The 24,383-nt window shown below is 38.3% G+C and overlaps 1 protein-coding gene across 1 annotated transcript in view; it reads left to right on the top strand.

Annotated features, from left to right (window-relative positions):
• Positions 1 to 24,383, top strand: part of ABCA12 (ATP binding cassette subfamily A member 12) — a 181,102-nt gene that overhangs the window by 51,312 nt on the left and 105,407 nt on the right. The window contains exons 3-4 of the mRNA XM_043577737.1: positions 9,872 to 10,025; positions 22,985 to 23,076. Of these exons, the coding sequence (XP_043433672.1) occupies positions 9,872 to 10,025; positions 22,985 to 23,076 (246 nt within the window). The remainder of the gene's footprint in view (positions 1 to 9,871; positions 10,026 to 22,984; positions 23,077 to 24,383) is intronic.

Here is a 24,383-nt window from a genome sequence, read left to right as displayed (position 1 = left end):
TTCTATCCCGACTTTCTCAAGGGTTTTTATTAAGAAAGGGTGCTGGATTTTGTCGAAGGCCTTTTCTGCATCGATTGACAGGATCATATGGTTCTTCTCTCTTTTTTTGTTAATGTGATGTATCACGTTGATTGATTTGCGAATGTTGAACCAGCCCTGCATCCCAGGAATGAATCCCACTTGATCATGGTGAATAATTCTTTTTATATGCCGTTGAATTCGATTTGCTAGTATCTTATTGAGAATTTTTGCATCCATATTCATCAGGGATATTGGCCTGTAGTTCTCTTTTTTTACTGGGTCTCTGTCTGGTTTAGGAATCAAAGTAATACTGGCTTCATAGAATGAGTCTGGAAGTTTTCCTTCCCTTTCTATTTCTTGGAATAGCTTGAGAAGGATAGGTATTATCTCTGCTTTAAACGTCTGGTAGAACTCCCCTGGGAAGCCATCTGGTCCTGGACTCTTATTTGTTGGGAGATTTTTGATAACCGATTCAATTTCTTCGCTGGTTATGGGACTGTTCAAGCTTTCTATTTCCTCCTGATTGAGTTTTGGAAGCGTGTGGGTGTTCAGGAATTCGTCCATTTCTTCCAGGTTGTCCAATTTGTTGGCATATAAGTTTTCATAGTATTCCCTGATAATTGTTTGTATCTCTGAGGGATTGGTTGTAATAATTCCATTTTCATTCATGATTTTATCTATTTGGGTCATCTCCCTTTTCTTTTTGAGAAGCCTGGCTAGAGGTTTGTCAATTTTGTTTATTTTTTCAAAAAACCAACTCTTGGTTTCGTTGATCTGCTCTACAGTTTTTTTAGTTTCTATATTGTTTATTTCTGCTCTGATCTTTATTATTTCTCTTCTTCTGCTGGGCTTAGGCTGCCTTTGCTGTTCTGCTTCTAGTTCCTTTAGGTGTGCTGTTAGATTTTGTATTTGGGATTTTTCTTGTTTCTTGAGATAGGCCTGGATTGCAATGTATTTTCCTCTCAGGACTGCCTTTGCTGCGTCCCAAAGTGTTTGGATTGTTGTATTTTCATTTTCGTTTGTTTCCATATATTTTTTAATTTCTTCTCTAATTGCCTGGTTGACCCACTCATTCGTTAGTAGGGTGTTCTTTAACCTCCATGCTTTTGGAGGTTTTCCAGACTTTTTTCTGTGGTTGATTTCAAGCTTCATAGCATTGTGGTCTGAAAGTAAGCATGGTATAATTTCAATTCTTGTAAACTTATGAAGGGCTGTTTTGTGACCCAGTATATGATCTATCTTGGAGAATGTTCCATGTGCACTCGAGAAGAAAGTATATTCTGTTGCTTTGGGATGCAGAGTTCTAAATATATCTGTCAAGTCCATCTCATCCAATGTCTCATTCAGGGCCCTTGTTTCTTTATTGACCGTGTGTCTAGATGATCTATCCATTTCTGTAAGTGGTGTATTAAAGTCCCCTGCAATTACCACATTCTTACCAATAAGGTTGCTTATGTTTATGAGTAATTGTTTTATATATTTGGGGGCTCCGGTATTCGGTGCATAGACATTTATAATTGTTAGCTCTTCCTGATGGATAGACCCTGTAACTATTATATAATGTCCTTCTTCATCTCTTGTTACAGCCTTTAATTTAAAGTCTAGTTTGTCTGCTATAAGTATGGCTACTCCAGCTTTCTTTTGGCTTCCAGTCGCATGATAAATAGTTCTCCATCCCCTCACTCTCAATCTAAAGGTGTCCTCAGGTCTAAAATGAGTCTCTTGTAGACAGCAAATAGATGGGTCTTGTTTTTTTATCCATTCTGATACCCTATGTCTTTTGGTTGGCGCATTTAATCCATTTACATTCAGTGTTATTATAGAAAGATATGGGTTTAGAGTCATTGTGATGTCTGTATGTTTTATGCTTATAGTGATGTCTCTGGGACTTTGTCTCACAGGGTCCCCCTTAGGATCTCTTGTAGGGCTGGTTTAGTGGTGACGAATTCCTTCAGTTTTTGTTTGTTTGGGAAGACCTTTATCTCTCCTTCTATTCTAAATGACAGACTTGCTGGATAAAGGATTCTTGGCTGCATATTTTTTCTGTCTAGCACCCTGAAAATCTCTTGCCAATTCTTTCTGGCCTGCCAAGTTTCAAAAGAGAGATCAGTCACGAGTCTTATAGGTCTCCCTTTATATGTGAGGGCACGTTTACCCCTTGCTGCTTTCAGTATTTTCTCTTTATCCTTGTATTTTGCCAGTTTCACTATGATATGTCGTGCAGAAGATCGATTCAAGTTACGTCTGAAGGGAGTTCTCTGTGCCTCTTGGATTTCAATGCCTTTTTCCTTCCCCAGTTCAGGGAAGTTCTCAGCTATGATTTCTTCAAGTACCCCTTCAGCACCTTTCCCTCTCTCTTCCTCCTCTGGGATACCAATTATGCGTATATTATTTCTTTTTAGTGTATCACTTAATTCTCTAATTTTCCCCTCATACTCCTGGATTTTTTTATCTCTCTTTTTCTCAGCTTCCTCTTTTTCCATAACTTTATCTTCTAGTTCACCTATTCTCTCCTCTGCCTCTTCAAGCCGAGCTGTGGTGGTTTCCATTTTGTTATGCATTTCGTTTAAAGCGTTTTTCAGCTCCTCGTGACTGTTCCTTAGTCCCTTGATCTCTGTAGCAAGAGATTCTCTGCTGTCCTGTATACTGTTTTCAAGCCCAGCGATTAATTTTATGACTATTATTCTAAATTCACTTTCTGTTATGTTATTTAAGTCCTTTTTGATCAGCTCATTAGCTGTTGTTATTTCCTGGAGATTCTTCTGAGGGGAGTTCTTCCGCTTGGTCATTTTGGATAGTCCCTGGCGTGGTGAGGACCTGCAGGGCACTTCCCCTGTGCTGTGGTGTATACCTGGAGTTGGTGGGCGGGGCCGCAGTCAGACCTGATGTCTGCCCCCAGCCCACCGCTGGGGCCACAGTCAGACTGGTGTGTGCCTTCTCTTCCCCTCTCCTAGGGGCGGGATTCACTGTGGGGTGGTGTGGCTCGTCTGGGCTACTTGCACCCTGCCAGGCTTGTGATGCTGGGGATCTGGCGTATTAGCTGGGGTGGGTAGGCAAGGTGCTCGGGGGCAGGAGGGGCAGGCTTAGATCGCTTCTCCTTAGGTGATCCACTTCAGGAGGGGCCCTGTGGCAGCGGGAGGGAGTCAGATCCGCTGCCGGAGGTTTGGCTCCGCAGAAGCGCAGAGTTGGGTGTTTGCGCGGAGCGAGCAAGTTCCCTGGCAGGAACCGGTTCCCTTTGGGATTTCGGCTGGGGGATGGGCGGGGGAGATGGCGCTGGCGAGCGCCTTTGTTCCCCACCAAACTGGGCTCTGTTGTCAGGGGGCTCAGCAGCTCTCCCTCCCTTTGTCCTCCAGCCTTCCCGCTTTCCGAGCAGAGCTGTTAATTTCTGACCTCCCAGACGCTAAGTCGCGCTTGCTGTCGGAACACAGTCCGCCCGGCCCCTCCGCTTTTGCAAGCCCGACTCGGGGGCTCTGCTTGGCCGGCGAGCCGCCCCTCCGCCCCGGCTCCCTCCCACCAGTCCGTGGAGCGCGCACCGCCTCGCCGCCCTTCCTACCCTCTTCCGTGGGCCTCTCGTCTGCGTTTGGCTCCGGCGACTCTGTTCTGCTAATCCTCTGGCGGTTTTCTGGGTTATTTAGGCAGGTGTAGATGGAATCTAAGTTATCAGCAGGACGTGCGGTGAGCCCAGCGTCCTCCTAAGCCGCCATCTTGCCGCAACTCCTCTGTTCTCAGTTTTTAACAGTCTCTTATGCTTTGGCTCTCTCCCACTCTAACCTCTTTTTTTTTTTTTCCTTCCCCTCCCCCATGGGTTCCTGTTAAGTTTCTCAGGATCCACATAAGAGTGAAACCATATGGTATCTGTCTTTCTCTGTATGGCTTATTTCACTTAGCATCACACTCTCCAGTTCCATCCACATATAAGTATTTAATCCTAGGCTAAGGTCTCTCTGGGCCACAAAGATTTAAAAAAAAAAAAAAAAAAGCCCTATTCAGAGAGACTAGAATCAGGAAGAGCCAGTGTATTTGAGTTTACCTGATGATGGTTGAGGGAACAAGACATCTCCCCTCAGGGAACAGCTCTTGCCCCAAATGGAAAATGCATAAAGAACAAGGACAGTGCTATGCATTCTTGACTTCATGTCATAAAATAATTTAAAAAGCCAGGTTTATGTCATTTATAATTTTAATTATGTCTTTTAAAATGCTACTGAGAACAAATTTGCTGAAAAACTACAGGAAGAATAAAAAGGTTTAATTATTACAAACATACTTCTGAGATTCCTTTCCTTTCCCATGTTTTCTTTATTCTTATCTGGTTATTTGATTGTTTATAGGTGTTGTATCTAGATACACTCATCTCATTTGGTATTCTTATAATGATGAGAATTTCTTGTTGTGGTTTTTTTGAGGAGACTTATTTAATTGGTCAAAAAGCTAATAAGTATTCTGCTAATGTGACCCTGTATGTAAAAAGTTAAGAAAAATAGAACACCCCAAATGAATAACTTCATATTTTAAAAAGTCAGAATTTCCTTCCAAGATTCATCATTCATCTCTTTACGGGGGGTAAAGACCAAATTCCTTTCACCTGGAAACACAAAATACCATCTAGGTTGGGTTCTGACCTGCTTGAGGAAAACACAAAGAAGCACAGTGGAAGTTCTCCAATATCTACCATGATTATAATATTTACAAATGTCACCAAGGTAGCCTACAGAATGCTTCCTAAGCCTAATGATGTCAAATGGAAGTAGCTTCATTATTGAAAAGACTGTGACATTTCTTTCTTAACTAATACAATAAATAGAAAACAGCACTTCTGTGGATAGAGCCAACAAGCAGTGTGGTCCTGAATTTATAATGGAAGTGGTTGAAAACCCTTCTGTGGAGGTAAAAAAAAAAAAAAAAGGGAAAAGAAGTAAGGGAAGATATTGAGGGAAATGGGCATTCTTGGCTGTACCAGTCAGTAAAGAGATACAGCAGTAGTTGAAGGGAGTAGCTGAAGAAAAAGAGAGAAGAGTTGGAAATTGAGTCCAAAGGGGGTGGTCAGTGGGAAGGAAAGAACAAAAGATTAAGAAATGGAGGAAAGGGGATATTGAGGGATATTAAGTAAATTAGATGAGATGAATGAGGAGAAAAAGAAGGATGGGGAAGATGTGAAAATAAGAAGTGAGCAAGGCAGGAGAGGGAGAAGGACAAGTGTAAGCTGTCCTCCCCCAGGGGTCAGCAAACTAGAGCCTGGGGGCCAAATCCAGTGTGTTGCCTCTTTTTTTTTTTTTTTAAATAAGTAAAACTTTATTGGAATGCAGTCAGGATCATTAATGTACACACTGTCTATGGCTGCTTCTAGTCTACAATGACAAGAGTTTAGTAATTGTGATGGAGACAGTTATGTCTTACAGATAAAAATATTCACTATCTGATCCTTCTGGAAAAGTTTGTAGTCTATACTGTTGGCAAATTGTAGTGTTGTGCATCAGAATTACCTAGAGGGCATGTTAAGAGAAGGATCGCTGAACCTTATCCCCAGAGTTTCTGATTAAGTAGATCTAAGGTGAGATCTCAAGTTTTTATTTCTAGTAAGTTTCCAGGTGATGCTGATGCTGTTGGTCCAGGAACTGCACTTTGAGAACCACTGCTCGAATCGTTACCTTATATCACACTAATGTTGTTCTGAATAAGGAATTTTGTGAAGAAAGGAAGGGAAAACCAAACTTGATCCCCTTTTTAGATAAACATGTATGGGTTGATATCACAATTTTTTAAAATTCTTTTATTTTTTATTTTTTATTTAAAATTTTTTTAATGTTTATTTATTTTTAAGAGAGAGAGGGAGAGTGAGCAGGGGAGGGGCAGAGAGAGAGGGAGATTCCGAAGCAGGCTCTAGACTCTGAGCTGTCAGCACACTCAAACCGGTGAACTGCAAGATCATGACCTGAGCCAAAGTCGGATGCTTAATTGACTGAGCCACCCAGGAGCCCCTCTTTTTTTTTTTTTTCTTAAGTGGATCTTGAACTGGATCTTTTTATAATGCAAGTTTTATTCTTAAAACAACAAAAACTGAATCTGATTTAGTTAAAACTTAGCTATTTGGTGGTTTGTTCCTAAAAATGTTTTGTAGTTTGGTCGATTCAACTCCCTGAAATAACATTGGGATCTGTCAATATTATTATTGGACTGTGTTGATAATGTTGACTGCATCCATTTTATGAGAATAACCTCTCCCCACCTCACTGCCTCTGCATGGAGCCCCTGAGAAACGAAACTATAAGTGAATTGAGATCTTGTTGACCACTCACCAACCTCACTCTTAGACTATGCCAGAGTCTCCTGGCTCCAATTTCTCCATGGAATTGTAAGTTCATTGATAGGTTTTCTCCTGGAGATAGTCATAAATGTTGTCCTAAGTGTGAGACCTTTGGGGCTCATGAAACCAAGGAATTTATCCTGCCTAAGCCCTCCATCCCCTGTTTTACTTACTTGCTTACTTACTTACTTATTTATTTATTGACTTACAAGTGGTGCTGTGGTTTGCATAGTTATAACCTTCCTCTACTTGTGTCCTTAAATCTATACCCTAGCTGTGAATGTGAGTAGCCAGTTATTAGCCCTAATTTTTCATGCTCTGTGTTTGCTGCACAAAAGTTCTGTGAGGGATAGAGAAATGTTTCTCTTTTTCCCGCATCCTGGCATTTACAGATATAAAGAGAAACATAATTTTGGAACCTGAAAGTGCCAGAGACACCTTCAGAATAGAATTGAGTTCAATTTAGAATTAGCAGCTCTTTAAAACGTGTGCTGGTTCATTCCACCTTTGCTCTGCGTGGTTACCTCCTTGCACACACGTAACCGAAATGGTAAGGAGACAGGAAAAAAATCCATTTTTACCCATAAGAAAAATACTCAATTTTAATTATATTTAATTCTGACTTGTTAGTTTTAGAGGATCTCCAGATTATGTGAGACGTTGATGTGTATGAGAAACTATATAATGGATGTCAAAGAAGGATAAATGACATAAATATATGTCACATGCCTACCTTATTATGGTGAATAAGTGGATGCTTAAATAAATCAGTTGTTGCAACAGACCCTTCCTTATCTTAATGAGGGTATGGTTCCGAGTTAAAAGGTAATGGCAAAGTAAATAATACAGGCAGTCCATTCTGCGCATGGCACTGTGTTAACTAAAATGTGTATACACTTAAACCAATTCCTGATTTGCATGAACCCATTATAACAGGTTAAATATGTTATCAAAAAGTCTGTGTGAAGCATGATCAAACTGCACTTTGGACACGTGGGGGCCTTTAAAAAGTTTTTAAAGAACCTCTGGGATGAATTTTTCTATAAAGTATATCTATAGTAATCACAGTGAGGAATGTTGTAGGTTTAAATGCTTCCAAATTCCTCTAATATTTGAAGGTTATGATCAATGCCAGAGAAACTAAAACTGGACGTCATGTGCGACCTCTTTTCAGATCTTCTTCCCATGATGTCCTTTCCTATTTTTTCCTTCTCTTCCTGTTGTGATCTGGCTTCTCACGAACTGTTGTTTCCAGCACTGTCCAGCTCAGCCACACCATCACCTTGATAAATGGCATACAGCGAAGCAGTCATCTGCTCCTGTTGCCCTGCCATCTGCTTTCCATTCAAAGGATCCACTGCACGTGTTTGAGATCAGATAGGAATAAAACCATTTGCAGACCCACACTCGGAGAGAATGGCTGCTGTTGGGATCTGTGTAACAGGGTCGATCGCTGTTAATGGTGAAGTTTCACTGCAGCTTTTCCAAGGTCTTGCTCTACGTGTCCACTGTGGTAGAATTTTGATGTAGAGGGGTGATGTGAAAAGTTAACAGGCAGTTTGCTACTCTCTAGCTCATTCAGGGAATTGTGCTACAATGAAAGCATTGAAGGTTCACTCCAGATTCACTTGGGTTTAATGTTAGGAGAGACACAGGTCTTTCCGGTGTCAGAAAGAGATGCTGCTTAGAAGGTAGTGGTGAATACTTTGGTGGATTTAAGTTCTCTCCAATTTCTTCTGAATTTCCAAAACTTTAATTCATACCAGTGTTATTTCATGGATTACTTTCCTACGGCTGCTGTAAAGAATCACCACAAACTTAATGGCTTAAACACACCACCAACTTATTTGAGGTGGGGTTGGAGATGGGCAAAATAGGAGAAGGTGATTAAGAGGTGCTAACTTCCAGTTATAAAATATATAAGTCATGGGGATGTAAAGTGCAGTATAGGAAATATAGTCAATGATACAACAACTTTGTGTGGTGACAGATGCTAACTAGACTTACCATGGTGATCATTTCATAGTGTATATAAATGTTTAATCACCATGTTGTATACCTGAACCTAATGTAATGTATGTCAGCGTACATAATGTATGTCAGTGTACCTAATGTAATGTATGTCTAATGTATGTCAGCGATACTTCAGTTTTAAAAAACCTCCACCAACTTATTATTTTATTGTTCTGGAGATCAGAAGTCTAAAATTTAGTCTTAGTGGGTTAAAAATTAAGGTGTTGGCAGGGCTTCATTCCTTCTGGGGGCTCTAGGAGACTTTGTGTCTTTGCCTTATCTAGCATCTAGAGGTCACCTGCTTTCCCTGGCTTTTGGTTTCTTCTTCATCTTCAAAGTCAACAGAGCAACATCTTCCAGTCTCTCTTCTTTTTTTTTCCCTCTTTACTTCTGGCCAACTTTCATATGACCCATTCCCTTTTATTTCCAATTTTCTGTATGTAGAGCTGTATTAAGTTACTTAGATCAAATTTCTATTTATTATTCTCTTTGCTAATATATTGATGCATACTTAGCCCAGTTGCTCATACTATTTTTTGTAGCCTTTCCTCTTTCTTTTTATGTTTAATGAAAACATACTCGTACTGACACCCTTTTTGATGGATTCATGAGGAAGTTAAGGTTTTGCTTTTTAGTCTTCAGTTTGGAATTACTCTTATAGTTTTGAAACCTGCTTTTTTTTGGTAATTCATTGTCTCCATATTCCCCCCCAAAAGAGCAACCTAGTGTTTTGATATTAGACCTAATTGCAGAAAGATTTGTGGTTTGCAGTTTGCCTATTTCTTGACATGTGTATGCTATCATCATATTTTATAAAGCAAATGTTAAAGGTTACAAAAACCCTTTACTCTTACAGTTCTTGTTTTCTGTTACCTTAATATTAGGGATATTTATTTATTCCATTATTATTGGATTTTTAAATAGGAAAAAATATTGCATGTATAGGATAATTAAATTAGCTGTTATGCTAAACCAAAAATACTTCCTAGTGTCTGGAAGATTGGCTGCATTTATAATGACTTTGATCACAAAAGAAGATATGTACACTGTGAGAAAAAATAGTTACTATATAGTTAAAAGAAGATAAATAAAAATCATGTGAAATATACCACTCGGGAAATCCCTCCATATTTTTAAGAATACATATAATTATATATTTTTTCGAGGTTACAACTATTCTGGCCATGTTATTTTCTGATCTACTCATTTTAATTGGCAAAATACAAACATTTTTTGTATTATTTGACAAACTTTTTATTAGCTACATTGTGTTTTATCATATGGATATACTGTGATCTATTTTTAAAATACTCTGGCAGACATTCTTCCAGCTATTTCCTTAGAATAAGTCCCAGTAAAATAAATTTGTAAGGCAACATGTATTTTTACACTTTTGGGTACATAGTAGACCCAGACAGTCATAATCCAGAAGGTAATTTCACAAAACACAGTTACTACACTTCTTTCCCTTCCCAGGCAAATGCCATAGTGATGTAATTATTGTTTTTTGCTTTGTTTTATTTTTAATTTCAGGTTACCTTGCACCTCGAAACCTTCCTAGTACTGGCTTCTTCCCGTTCCTGCAAACCCTACTCTGTGACACAGACTCTAAATGCAAAGACACACCATATGGGCCGCAAGATCTGCTTCGTAGGAAAGGAATTAATGATGCACTATTTAAAGACAGGTAGGGGCACTTCCCAAGTGTGTTGTTTTGAAAGATCAGATCTTATCTCCTTATGAAATATCCAGGACAACCAGGGTTATATATATGACTTTATTTTCTATATCTGCAAATGTGGTGATATAAATATGAACAAACAAGTTGAGTACACGCTTGTATTACCATGTTTATGTGGGAGTAAGCATAATCTACTTTGGATGAGTTACCCAAACTTTGCTTTCTAAGATGGGTGGCCAAGGCCCTCCTTAACTTCCCTCAAAGTGTTGTCAGTGACAATTTGTCAGTGACACATTGCCCTAAGATTTGATCACAAGCTTCATGTATAGGGCAATTTAGGGGCATTATCTCCTGGAAGAATGACATATTTATACTACTCCATATGGTACTTCTAGATGCAACAGAAACCAGGCGATGCAAATGCAGGAAATTAAAAGTCTAGAAATCAAAGTAATAAAGTTGAAAGCATCCTTAATTCAATAAAACCCTTTAATTGAGGCTCATGTGTGTCCTGTTTTATGGTGTGAGAGGCAGCTGAAGAATAAAGGTAAGAAATCTAGACCATTTACAACATGACTATTTATAATCCCAATATTCTCTCTTGGGATTCTAAACCTAAAGAGACTCCAGGAGCCCACCTGTCTGTAGAACTGAAAACAAAGTTGTAATCTGAGTCAACCATGAGATAATTCTGGTACAAATTATTTTGAAGTGTTTTTCAAAGAAAGATTATATTTATCCCTACTCAGAGATATTTGGTTCTGAAATTTTAATTTAAATTCCTTGGTATCTAACATCATATCTGTATGAACATTATCATCATGATTTTGGTCATCAGATAATATGGGTGATACTTTAAGAGAGAGCAACTGCAAGCTGTTTAGCATAAAATATATCAAGAATTGCCATGGGAAATGACTCAGAACACACAATTGTTGAGTTGTTAATTCACACTGGTTTTGTTATTTCAATAATTTAATGAGTCTTGATTCTTAAAACATTATGATGTTCATTCATCTATTAATTTATTCAAGAAATAATGACTGAGAAATTTCTGTGTGCTAGACATCATTCTAGGCACTGTGATACAGAATGAATCAGACAAATCCTGTGTGTTACTTGCATCCTAATGGAAAAGCAAGCAAAAAAATGAGCAATCAAATAAATAAATAAATAAATAAATAAATAAATAAATAGCATAATTAATGATAATAACAATTGTGCTAGCAAGAAAAGAAAGCAGGCTATAAGCTAGAAGTTGAAAGGTGGGAAATGAATAGGGTGGCAAGAGAAGGCCTCTGCTAACAGGTGGCATTTGGGTAGAGACCAGCAAAGACAGGAAGAGACCAGCAACAGCATATGAAGAGAGTATTCCAGGCAGAGAAACAGCAAAGAATCCTCAGGTGGGGATAAGCCTGACCATTTAGAGGAACAGAAAGTTGGCTAATATTTGTAAAACATAGTGAGAGATGATACAAGGGGTATCATCTCTCGATGATATCATATGTCGAAAAGAAATGCAGGAAACATGTACATGCAGAATCGAACATGTAGAAAAAGGGAAGGGATTTGCATCTTTTTTTTAGTATAATGAGAAGCCATTGGAAATTGGTAAGCAGGGAGATGACATGACATATTGTGTATGAAGCCAGTGTGTTCTAAGTGCATACCTCAACTAACACTAGTTGCCTTATCTCTGTGGGGAGCCCAAAAGCTAACTAGAGCCTATGCCCTCTTAGTAAACAGAGTAGAGGAAGGATGGAAGCATGGCATCTTGGTTGTTCAACTAGTTCACAGGTGGTCTGTGTGTCCCCATGTGAGTGGTTAATGAAGCATGATCCATGCCCATGTTCTAATAGGGGAAGGAATATATTAAACCCATCATTATAATGGGAGAGAGTGCAATGAAAAGTACCAGAAAGATGTTGAAGGAAGACACTCCATATTTAAAGTAGAGAGAGCTTTCAGGTGGGATAATCAGGTTGATCTTCATGAAGGGGTTGTACCTGCGATAGACATTTCATGAAGCAAGGGTTAGAGAAGACATGGGAAAAATTAATGTCCCTTATTTACAAAATGAATTGCAGCTCTCCTGGGGCTATCAACTTTATACCTTTTTTTTTTTTCATGAAGAAGTAAGTTACAGTGAGAGAAATTGTGAACAATATCTGAGACTATATAAATATACCTTCCTAAAAAAGAGTATTTTTCTGTATGATATCATATAGAGCCACACTCATAGAGTTGCCTGAGATGAGCCACTGAGTTGGTTTTAGAACTAGGATTAAAGTCCAGCTTTATTTTATCCTTTGTTGATGATTCTCTAGGCAGATGGACATATCTGCTTTTTTTGTTTTATTCTAGCCCCCAGGTACTTTGTCTGGCTCAAACTGTATATTGCTGTATATTCAGTATTTTGTCTAAACTACCACATAATTGGAACTTAATTTAGAAAATTATGTACAATAATAAAATTGCATTAATGATATTTCCCACCATGCTATTAACTTTTATGGTTTATACAGCCGTGCAGTGAAACTGGGGCATGGCTACTGGGTAAGCGGTTCCACTAAATTGCTTCCCTTTGGTAAAGGAAGATTCACCAGCATAGCATCATTAAGGGAACAAAATAGTCTTTTTCTGTTTTGCAAGTGAAGGGAAGAAAATGCCATCTTTGGTCTCATCAAAAGATGCCCGCCATGTTTATTTGAATAGAATGCTTTTCTGAAAGTAGTGATCACACTGCAGTCACTGCTTGCTGGCCAGTTGCCAGGTAGTTTGAGGTTTTTGCACTGGCACCAGCCCTCTGTTATTAAATTCATACTTTTTTAGGCATTATCTTTAGGATGATGTGCTTTAAAATAAAAATCCAATACTATACTCAGCATCAACTCTAAGTAGCTGTCTGGAAAAAGAAACATTACATTTATGGTTCCCCTGCTCATTTGTAAAACAGATGATTCAACATCATGGGACTTACCCTTGTGGTCCTTCCTCCCTCTGCACTGCCTCTAAGAATATATCAGAACAGTGGGGGCCCCTGTCTGTGCCATTGCTCACACAGCTGGTGAATGTGAAGATCATCCTCCAGGGCTCACAGGGTCATTATCTGGAGAAGTGATTCAGCATTCCTAAAAATCATGTGGGAGAATTGCTTCTATGGATTTGCTCCCTATCTCTGTCATGCCAACACGCTTCTATGACCTGTGGTTTCCAACTCATACCTCTGCTCCTATTGAATGGCTTTTACAGAACTTTTAACATAGTTAATCGTATCTTATTCAGGGATAATTTTAAAGTGCCAAGGCTTTTGTTTAGTACCAAAAAATATGGTTGTGTTTAGAAATTGACCTAAAGATATCATTGGGAATATAAGGTAAGTGGAAGTAGAACAGATATGTGTCCTCATTTGACTGTACAGATGATGTGAGATGTGTGGGTTTCACATTGTATTAATTTCAGAGCAATTTATAGCTATGTTGTAATCATTTTAGAATCATTTGTTCATGTTAAAATAAAGGGTTAAAATTTTATTTCTCAAAAAGCAAAGTGGGAGGATATCTTAGCTGCCATGCAGGCAAAATTATTAATTTATTGAGTAAGAATGTATTGAATACGTACCACATGCTGGAGATGATGCAATTCACTGCAGATATGAACGTGAATAAGGCACATCCTATGCTCTACACAAACTTACAATCAAGTGAGAGAAAGAGCGAGACAGGCAAATAGGTAAATTACCATATTACATGGTAAATGTGATGAGCATTTGTTTGGGTCTCACTGGGCCCAGAACATGAGACAACAAAAGGGGAATAGTTACAACAGGTACTTGAAGACATTGTTTTTGCCTGAGGAATATGGATCTAGGAAGATATATTGGAATATATCTTGGAGATATATATATGATTGTAATAGAGAGAGGTTTGGGTAGGGCAATGTCAGGAGGGTTCTCCGGAGGCCTTAAGGGTGTGATCATTAAGGGCAGATAGAGTGGTGGATACCAGACTGGAGGAAGCTGTGTTTGAGTTAGGCCATAGACAAAGAATCCCAGAATTTAATGAAAGAGAGAAATAAATAGAGGCCCTTCCATAGCTTAGAAGAATAGGCAAATAGTGATGGAAAAATTTATAACTTCCCTTGTAGTGCTGCCAAATTAATCAACTTGTTTCAGGACTAGGACTAGGTAGAACATAATCTGTGTAGTGTCACCTGAAAGATACTGTGCTGTTATCTCCCTCATATTCTATATGTTTCTTATACACATCTACTCACTAAGACATTTCCTCATCTGCCTGTCATAGTGCCTTTAACAGCTTCTGGATAGGTACTAGTTCGGATATATATTGTATCTCCAAAGTCCCTCCTAAGCATATAAAAATGTCCTAGGGCAGAGGAACATATTAAGACATTTAAAAATTTTAACGTCTTAACTGGTATAGATTGTTCGATTGGTTGGTGGTCCACCTAGAAAAGATGTCCATTTTAAACATGGGCAGGTAGGGATTGTATCTGCAGCACGGACAGCCCTGAAAGAATGAACGTTAGAATGAAATTGAAGAAAACAGTGAAAAAAATTAAGATTTTCCTGTGAATGACATCAGCTTGGGGGTAGCCAGGAAGGAAAGCTGTGTCAAGTCACTGCGGGGGGCCTCACTGCCATACAGTGTCCTTATTTATAATTAAAAGTCAATAATGAATGTCTTCTGAAGCTGGGATCAGAATTGGCCTAGAGCACATCTCACATCTTCTTTCCAGGTGTCACTATATACCTATGTGATCATTCTGGGGACAAAAGGGAAAAAATATAAAAAGTTTAACTAACCCTTGGAAGCAAAAAAGAATGTCAGAATTTTCTTTCTAGGACTTGCCATATGTGGCTTCCCTGAAAGCAGTTCTTTTTATAGACAAAATTTACCATGGTGCACATGGATACCACCTACACAGGTAATCTTCCCCACTCACAGGAAATAGACATCCAGTATGAGCGCATAAATTCTACCATTATGATGATATCTATAAATGTGGCATTTCACAAATGTAACTGTTGGTAGACATGTCTGAGAAGACGTAAAATCTACTCTGGGCCTAGTTTCCCTTCCAGTATCTTAAATTTAACATTTTGAGTCTGAGATATTTCTTTTATTGAATTCCATTCCAAAACAGGGACCTATAAATGCCACTGAGGTAGAATCTACTTCATCAGCATCATAGAGGAGAATCCCTTAGCCATCTCCATGGTACTGTACAAATGTCTGGGTCCCAGAAAAGGTGGTTAACTGATACCATGGGCCACTTGCAAATTTAATTCAGGCTTTCTTGCCCCACTTAGAGAGTTGGATTTTCTGAACTCAGGTGAGCCTGTGTGCTGGATTCAGGGGGCTTCTAAGTTTTGCGTTTGCTTTAATATTCTTCCCAGAGATACCCAGTATGAGATAGATTCTCTGAGGCTTCCTCAAAGCTTTTGGAGTTCTTGAATGGGATTTTTAAGTCTCCTGAGTTCATCATAGAGGGTGGGAATGGGGATGAGTCATCACAGAATAAATTCACTTATCTGTAATAGCCTGTTGGAGGGTTTCTCAATGTCAGAACTATTCCTACTTGGGGCCAGATAATTCTTTGTTGTGCTATCATTATAGGATGGTCAGCAGCATCCCTACCCTTTAGATGACCCTTTACCCACTAGATGACCATAGCACCACGCCCTCTAGTTGTGACAGCCAAAAACTATGTCTTTAATCATTGCCAAATATCTGCTGGGAGGGGGGCCAAAATGGCCCCAGTTGAGAACCACTGGTCTAGTGGAAAGGTAAAGGATAAATTTTAAGATAGCAAGGTATTTATATTAAGGTTGTGATTCAAGGATCTTGCTCTATAAGAAACACAAATTATATCTCTCATTTTAGCAGACCCTATCATGTGTTATTGTCCCCTGTACATGTCCTTACCTAGCTAATATTATTAGTGTATTATAATCCCAGGTCTTTATTTGACTATTCCATTATGTTAGTGGGAGTTTAATAAATATTGGTGAATTAATCAATGAATATGGTAGGTACAGTGCATGATTATACATTGTTGTCTGCCATGCCATTCCTGAGTGTTTTCTCTTTTTTCTTTTTTTTTTTTTGTCTTTTTTAAAATTATTATTATTTTTTAATTTACATCCAAATTAGTTAGCATATAGTGCAACAATTATTTCAGGAGTAGATTTCTTAGTGCCACTTACCCATTTAGCCCATCCCCCATCCCACAACCACTCCAGTAACCCTCAGTTTATTCTCCATACTTCTGTTTTGTCCCCCTCCCTGTTTTTATATTATTTTTGTTTCCCTTGCCTTATGTTCATCTGTTTTGTCTCTTAAAGTCCTCATATGAGTGAAGTCATATGATTTTTTTACTTTCTCTGACTAATTTCACTTAGCATAATACCCTCCAGTTCCATCCATAGTTGCAAATGGCAAGATTTCATTCTTTTTGATTGCCAAGTAATACTCCATTATGTATGTATGTGGTGTGTATATATATATATATATACACACATACACCACATTTTCTTTATCCATTCATCCATTGATGGACATGTGGGCTCTTTCCATACTTTGGCTATTGTTGACAGTCCTGCTATAAACATTGGGGTGCATGTGTCCCTTCGAAACAGCACACCTGTATCCCTTGGATAAATGCCTAGTAGTGCAATTGCTGGGTCATAAGGTATTTCTATTTTTAGTTTTTTGAGGAACCGCCATACTGTTTTCCGGGTGGCTGCACCAGTTTTCATTGCCACCAACAATGCAAAAGAGATCCTCTTTCTCCACATCCTTGCTAACATCTGTTGTTGCCTGAGTTGTTAATGTGAGCCATTCTGAAGGGTGTCAGGTGGTATCTCACTGTGGTTTTGATTTGTATTTCCCTGATGATGAGTGATGTTGAGCATTTTTTCATGTGTTGATTGGCCATCTGGATGCCTTCTTTGGAGAAGTGTCTATTCATGTCTTTTGCCCATTTCTTCACTGGATTATTTGTTTTTTGGGTGTTGAGTTTGATAAGTTCTGTGTAGATATTGGATACTAACCCTTTATCTGATATGTCATTTGCAAATATCTTTTACCATTCTGTCAGTTGCCTTTTAGTTTTGCTGATTGTTTCCTTCACTGTGCGAAGCTTTTTATTTTGATGAGGTCCTTTTTTGCTTTTGTTTCCCTTGCCTCTGGAGATGTGTTGAGTAAGACGTTGCTGTGGCCAAGATGAAAGAGGTTTTTGCCTTGAGGATTTTGATGGCTTCCTGTCTTACATTGAGTTCTTTCATCCATTTTGAGTTTACTTTTGTGAATGGCGTAAGAAAGTGGCCCAGGTTCATTCTTCTGCATGTCGCTGTCCAGTTCTCCCAGCACCACTTGCTGAAGAGACTGTCTTTATTCCATCGGATAGTCTTTCCTGCTTTGTCAAAGATTAGTTGGCCATATGTTTGTGGGTCCATTTCTGGGTTCTCTATTCTGTTCCATTGATCTGAGTGTCTGTTTCTGTTCCAGCACCATACTGGCTTGATGATTACAGCTTTGTAGTATAGCTTGAAGTCTGGGATTGTGATGCCTCCCACTTTGGTTTTCTTTTTCAAGATTGCTTTGGCTATTCTGGATCTTTTCTTCTTCCATACAAATTTTAGGATTATTTTTCTAGCTCTGTGAAGAATGTTGGTGTTATTTTGATAGGAATTGCATTGAATATGTAGATCGCTTTGGGTAGTATCGGTATTTTAACAATATTTGTTCTTCCTATCCAGGAGCATGGAATCTTTTTCCATTTTTTTTTGTGTGTGTGTGTGTCTTCTTCAATTTCTTTCATAAGCTTTATATAGTTTTCAGTGTATAGATTTTTCACCTCTTTGGTTAGATTTATTCCTAGGTATTTTATGGGTTTTGGTGCAACTGTAAATGGGATCGATTCCTCGATTTCTCTTTCTGTTGCTTCATTGTTGGTGTATAGGAATGCAACCGATTTCTGTGCATTGATTTTATATCCTGCGACTTTGCTGAATTCATGAATCAATTCTAGGAGTTTTTTGGTGGAATATTTTGGGTTTTCCATAAAGGGTATCATGTCATCTGCAAAGAGTGAAAGTTTGACCTCCTCCTGGCCGATTTGGATGCCTTTTATTTCTTTGTGTTGTCTGATCACAGAGGCTAAGACTTCCAATACTATGTTGAATAACAGTGGCAAGAGTGGACATCCCTGTCTTGTTCCTGACCTTAGGGGGAAAGCTCTCAGTTTTTCCCCATTGAGGATGATATTAGCATTGGGTCATTCATATATGGCTTTTATGATCTCAAGATATGCTCCTTCTATCCCTACTTTCTTGAGGGTTTTTATCAAGAGAGGATGCTCTATTTTGTCAAATGCTTTCTCTGCATCTATTGAGAGGATCATATGGTTCTTGTTCTTTCTTTTATTGATGTGATGTATCATGTTAATTGTTTTGCAGATATTGAATCAGCCCTACATCCCAGGTATAAATCCCACTTGGTCGTGGTGAATAATTTTTTTAATGTATTGTTGGATCCAGTTGGCTAATATCTTGTTGAGGATTTTTGCATCCATGTTCATCAGGGAAATTGGTCTATAGTTCTCCTTTTTAGTGGGGTCTCTGTCTGGTTTTGGAATCAAGGTAATGGTGGATTCATAGAAAGAGTTTGGAAGTTTTCCTTCCATTTCTATTTTTTAGAACAGCTTCAAGAGAATGGGTGTTAACTCTTCCTTACATGTTGGGTAGAATTCCCCTGGAAAGCCATCTGGCCCTGGACTCTTGTTTTCTGGCAGATTTTTGATTACTCATTCGATTTCATTACTGGTTATGGGTCTGTTCAAATTTTCTATTTCTTCCTGTTTCAGTTTTGGTAGTGTATATGTTTCTAGGAATTTGTCCATTTCTTCCAGATTGCCCATTTGTTGGCATATAATTGCTCATAATATTCTCTTATTATTGTTTATATTTCTGCTATGTTGGTTGTGATCTCTCCTCTTTCATTCTTGATTTTATTTATTTGGGTCCTTTCCTTTTTGTTTTTGATCAAACTGGCTAGTGGTTTATCAATTTTGTTAATTCTTTCAAAGAACCAGTTTCTGGTTTCATTGATCTGTTCTACTGTTTTTTTGGTTTCGATAACATTCATTTCTGCTCTAATCTTTATTATTTCCTGTCTTCTGCTGTTTCTGGGTTTTGTTTGCTGTTCTTTTTCCAGCTCCTTAAGGCATAAGGTTAGGTTGTGTATCTGACATCTTTCTTCTTTCTTTAGGAAGGCCTGGATTGCTATATACTTTCCTCTTATGACCACCTTTGCTGCATCCCAGAGGTTTTGGGTTGTGGTGTTATCATTTTCATTGGCTTCCATATATTTTTTAATTTCCTCTTTAACGTCTTGATTAACCCATTCATTCTTTAGTAGGATGTTCTTCAGTCTCCAAGTATTTGTTACCTTTCCATATTTTTTCTTGTGGTTGGTTTTGAGTTTCATCACGTTGTGCTTTGAAAATATGCACAGTATGATCTTGATCTTTTTGTACTTACTTAGGCCTGATTTGTGTCCCAGAATATGGTCTATTCTGGAGAATGTTCCATGTGCACTGGAGAAGAATGTATAATCTGCTGCTTTAGGACGAAATGTTCTGAATGTATCTGTTAAGTCCTTCTGGTCCAGTGTGTCATTCAAAGCCATTGTTTTCCTTATTGATTGTTTGATTAGATGATCTGTCCATTGCTGTGAGTGGGGTGTTGAAGTCTCCTATTATTATGGTATTACTATCGATGAGTTTATGTTTGTGATTAATTGAGTTATATATTTAGGTGCTTCCACAGTTGGCACATAAATGTTTACAATTGTTAGGTCTTCTTGGTGGATAGGCCCCTTGATTATGATATAATGCCCTTCTGCATCTCTTGTTACAGTCTTTATTTTAAAGTCTAGATTGTCTGATATAAGTATGACTACTCCAGCTTTCTTTTGTTGCCCGTTAGCATGATAGATGGTTCTCCATCTCCTTATTTTCAATCTGAAGCTGTCTTTAGGTCTAAAGTGGGTCACTTGTAAACAGCATATAGATGGATCTTATTTTCTTATCCATTCTGTAACCCTATTTCTTTTGATTGGAGCATTGAGTCCACTGACGTTTAGAGTGAGCACTGAAAGATATGAATTTATTGCCATTATGATGCTTGTAGGGTGTTTTCTCTTTTAAGGACAGACACAGGTATGCAACAATGGAGGGAAAGCTAAGCTATTAAAAACAAACAAACAAACAAAAATAACACAATTTCCTTAGCTATCTGTTCTTCTATTTAAAAAAAATTAATGTTGGGGCGCTGGGTGGCGCAGTCGGTTAAGCATCTGACTTCAGCCAGGTCACGATCTCGCGGTCCGTGAGTTCGAGCCCCGCGTCGGGCTCTGGGCTGATGGCTCAGAGCCTGGAGCCTGTTTCCGATTCTGTGTCTCCCTCTCTCTCTGCCCCTCCCCCGTTCATGCTCTGTCTCTCTCTGTCCCAAAAATAAATAAACATTGAAAAAAAAATTTTTTTTTAATTAATGTTTATTTTTTTTTGAGAGACAGAGACAGAGTATGAGTGGGCAGTGGGCAGAGAGAGAGGGAGATACAGAATCTGAAGCAGGCTCCAGGCTCTGAGCTGTCAGTACAGAGCCCCATGTGGGGCTTGAACCCAGAGACTATGAGATCGTGATCTGAGCCAAAGTTCGATGCTTAACGAACTGAGCCACCTAAGTGCCCCTTGTGGTTTCCATTTTAAGAGCTTAAAGACAATAGTTTTTTGTGCAGTGGCAATGGACATATGCTATCACACCACATTTTGTAAATGCAAAATAAAACTGGGAGGAATTTGCAGGCAGTTGAACACCAAAGCCCACATGATACCCTGATCTCTCACCCCAACAAAAAGGCAAACCAAGGCCACATACAGGAAAGGGACCACCTCCCCACTCCTGTAATATGGAATGGGTGGTGACCATGTAACCATGGGTACTTCCTGATCAAGGACAGGTCCTATTAGGAGAGAAGCATCTGTAGTTCCTTGTCTGGAAGCTGCCATTTTATTGTTGAACAAATGCAGACTTGCTGAGCCAGAAGCTTGCTGGGAAGGGGATGAGCTTTTTTCCTTTGGTCTTTAAAGAATATTTGAAGGAGTAGTTTTAGGACCCTTCTCTGAATGTGGGAAGATGGGCAAAGTGTCCTCTGTCTCTTAACTTACATTTTCTTTGTTTCCTATCACCTCTTCTTCTGTTTTTCTTTCCAGCTCTCCTTTATTATTCAGTCTCTGTTTTCTCTTGCTTCCTGTTTGCTCATGTTGATCTTTGTCATTCTCCTTTTGGTTTTTGTTGCTGTCCCTATTCCTTAAAATTTTTATGAAGGTAGTTTTCCCCTTTATTTTCAAAATGTGTTGATATTCAATAGTCCTCCTTATAGCATTTCAAGCTGAACTAAAAAAAAAAAATGTTGAGAAAAAGAAAAGTGAACCTGACTTTCTCAAACTTTCTAAAACTTCTGTTTGAGAGAAGGGAAAAGGTACAGGTCAATTCTTATTTTTATCTGAGCAGTTTTCCCATCCAAATAGTCAGCATAAGGAATGTAAAAAGATTTTGGGGAATACAGTCATGGTCATGAATAATTCAAATATACATTAAGAATGCAGAACTTTTGGAGCAACCAGTGCATTTTATAGAGAATATTGGAAAAACACTAGGGAATGAAAACAAATATCACCTCTTCTTACCATTTTTACTAAAAGGACACACTAAAAAAGAAAAAAAAAACAGATTTTTTCCCAATTATAAATCACAATGTACCCTGGAACCATGATTCAGATCTTGTTTCTAAAAAGGAAGTTAAATTGAAATCTCAACCGTAAGTGGAACTTCTTGCTTTTTCACTATTATATTTTTATATCCGTCCTTATGTATCTTAAGTAAGCTTTTTTATAAACAAGTACACAAAGTTCACCAACTTTTAGGAATTCCAAAAAGTGTTCACATCCAGGCATCGGACTGGTTTTAGTCTTGAAATACGTACATTTATTTTGGACACTTAGTTTAGATATATCATGTTTTCCAGAAAGTATGATTTTCTCCATTTTAATAATCAACTAAAGAGGAAGTGAATTTTTAAAAAGAAGGTTCCTAAAGGTCCAGTAATGTTTCCTTCCCAAAGCTACTGTGACCATGATAATGCAGGGATTCCTGGCACCACAATGCTATGTTGCCGCGTTGATGCATCCAGTACAATAAAAAGTCTACTTACATCATCATACATTCCTTTAACACCTGGTGCCACCTGTAATGGCAACAGCCACAGAGCTTGGCACAGACTAGACACTCAATAAAGATGTGTTCTTTTCTTTCTTCCTTGAATCTGTCTTGTAAAGACATATTTTCTTTCTTTTCTTTTCTTATCTTTTCTTTTTTCTCTTCTTTCAAGGTTAACAAATAAGCATACCTTTGTTTCAGTCCCTGAAGCACAAGCATCCTTGAGCTCTCATCTCTTTGGAATCCCTCATCTTTTTAAATGAAATGTATATATATATATGATATTATATATCATATATAGATGATATATATCATATAGATGATATATATATATACCATCTATATGATATATATATGTATCATAATTATTTCCAATATTTAACCCTAATGTCTTTTAAAAATAATTTCCTTTTTAGAAGATAAAAGTAAAAATAACTAAACATCATCCAGGCCATTTTGTCTGAATAAAAATTTACCTTGTAGGAGAGCGACTGTATTCATTGGTGTGTGGTTAGGTGAGTTCTTCCATTACAATCCTAGAAAGTAAATTAAAAATTTGAAAGTCCTTGGAGAGCCCTGGTATCTGCCACATAATACATTGCTGTAACTAACTGAAATTAATGTGGGTGAAGTTATAGAGTTCTTGCTTTTTCTTCTCTAGTGAAATTCTGAGAAAGTCATCCAACCTGGAGAAGGACAGCAATTTATCACTCCAGAGCACCAAAGTTCCAGAAAGAAGGCACACATCACCGGGTAAGCTATTCTCTTCTCTCGAGTTTAGAGCAGGCCTTTTGGAACAGCCAGCAAGGTCTAATCTTTGAAAGGATTATACTTTTAACTTTTCAAACAGAGATGGAATGCCTAGAATATTCCTCAGAGAATACTCCTAAATGTTCCTTAAAGTTGCCTGAGTGTGGCAGTGCAATTATGCAAAGTTCTTGAGATAATTGGAAATTAAGTTCTTACTAAAATACTTTCTAGGAGCAAAAGCCTAGATGGTGCTAAATATGATGTTGAGAATTGCTCACTTTCCCAGAATTGGCTAGGGACTGTAGTTGTCTGCAATTAGATGATGCTGGGATGGTTAGAAAGCCCAGTAATAAAAAATTACCGTTTGCAACAACATGGGTGGACCTAGAAGGTATAATGCTAAGTGAAATAAGTCAGTCAGAGAAAGATACATGCCAAATAATTTCACTCCTGTATGGAATTTAAGAAACAAAACAAGTGAGCAAATAAGGAAAAAGGAGACAAACCAGAAACCTTTCTTAAATACAGAGAACAAACTGGTGGTTGCCAGAGGGTGGTGAGTGGGGGAAGGGGTGAAATAGATAAAGATCACTTACCTGATGAGCACTGAGTAATGTATGTAAGTATTGAATCACTCTATTGTACACCTGAAACTAATATAATACTCTATGTTCATTTCATTTCAATTTAAAACAAAGAAAAAATTATTGGATGAAGTCTTGGAAATTTGCCCAAACTGTTCATTTCACAGATGAGGAATATGAGGCCCGACCAAGTTCTATGCCCTGTCTATGCCCATCCAGCAGACCTGCTACTAGAGCAGCAGTCAAGCCAGGACTCTTTCCACTCCACCCTTGTTCCTCCCCAGCAGTGCTCAGTATCAGTCTTTCAGCGGGACTGTGTGCTTCCTTTACAGCTGCGCCAGGGGCCCTCCCAGTTTAGTGTGCAGAAAACCTTCTGGCTGAACTACTTGAGCTTACGCCAAGTAATTCTGATGCAGATTGCCTTAAGAAACTCACTAGAAGCCATAAATCGCTGATAAACTCTCAAAAAAGCAGGACTATTTTATATTCGTTTGACAAATATTTATAGGATGCCCACTATCATGTAAGCTCGGTCCTATGTCCTGGGGATGTATTAGTGAACAAAACAAAGATTCCTGTATGTTTGGAACATGATTGGTGCTCTGAAAAAAAAAAAAGTACCTTTAAAAATGCCATGGAATATTTAAGATTCTATAACATTGTGTAAATTGGTACAGCCACTGTGGAAAACAGTACGGAGGTTCCTTAAAAAATTAAAAACAGAAA

The sequence above is a fragment of the Prionailurus bengalensis genome, chromosome C1, assembly GCF_016509475.1.
Source record: "Prionailurus bengalensis isolate Pbe53 chromosome C1, Fcat_Pben_1.1_paternal_pri, whole genome shotgun sequence".
NCBI classification, from domain to species: Eukaryota; Metazoa; Chordata; class Mammalia; order Carnivora; family Felidae; genus Prionailurus; species Prionailurus bengalensis.
Note: the sequence above shows the minus strand (reverse complement) of the source record. Positions and strands in the feature narration are given on the sequence as shown.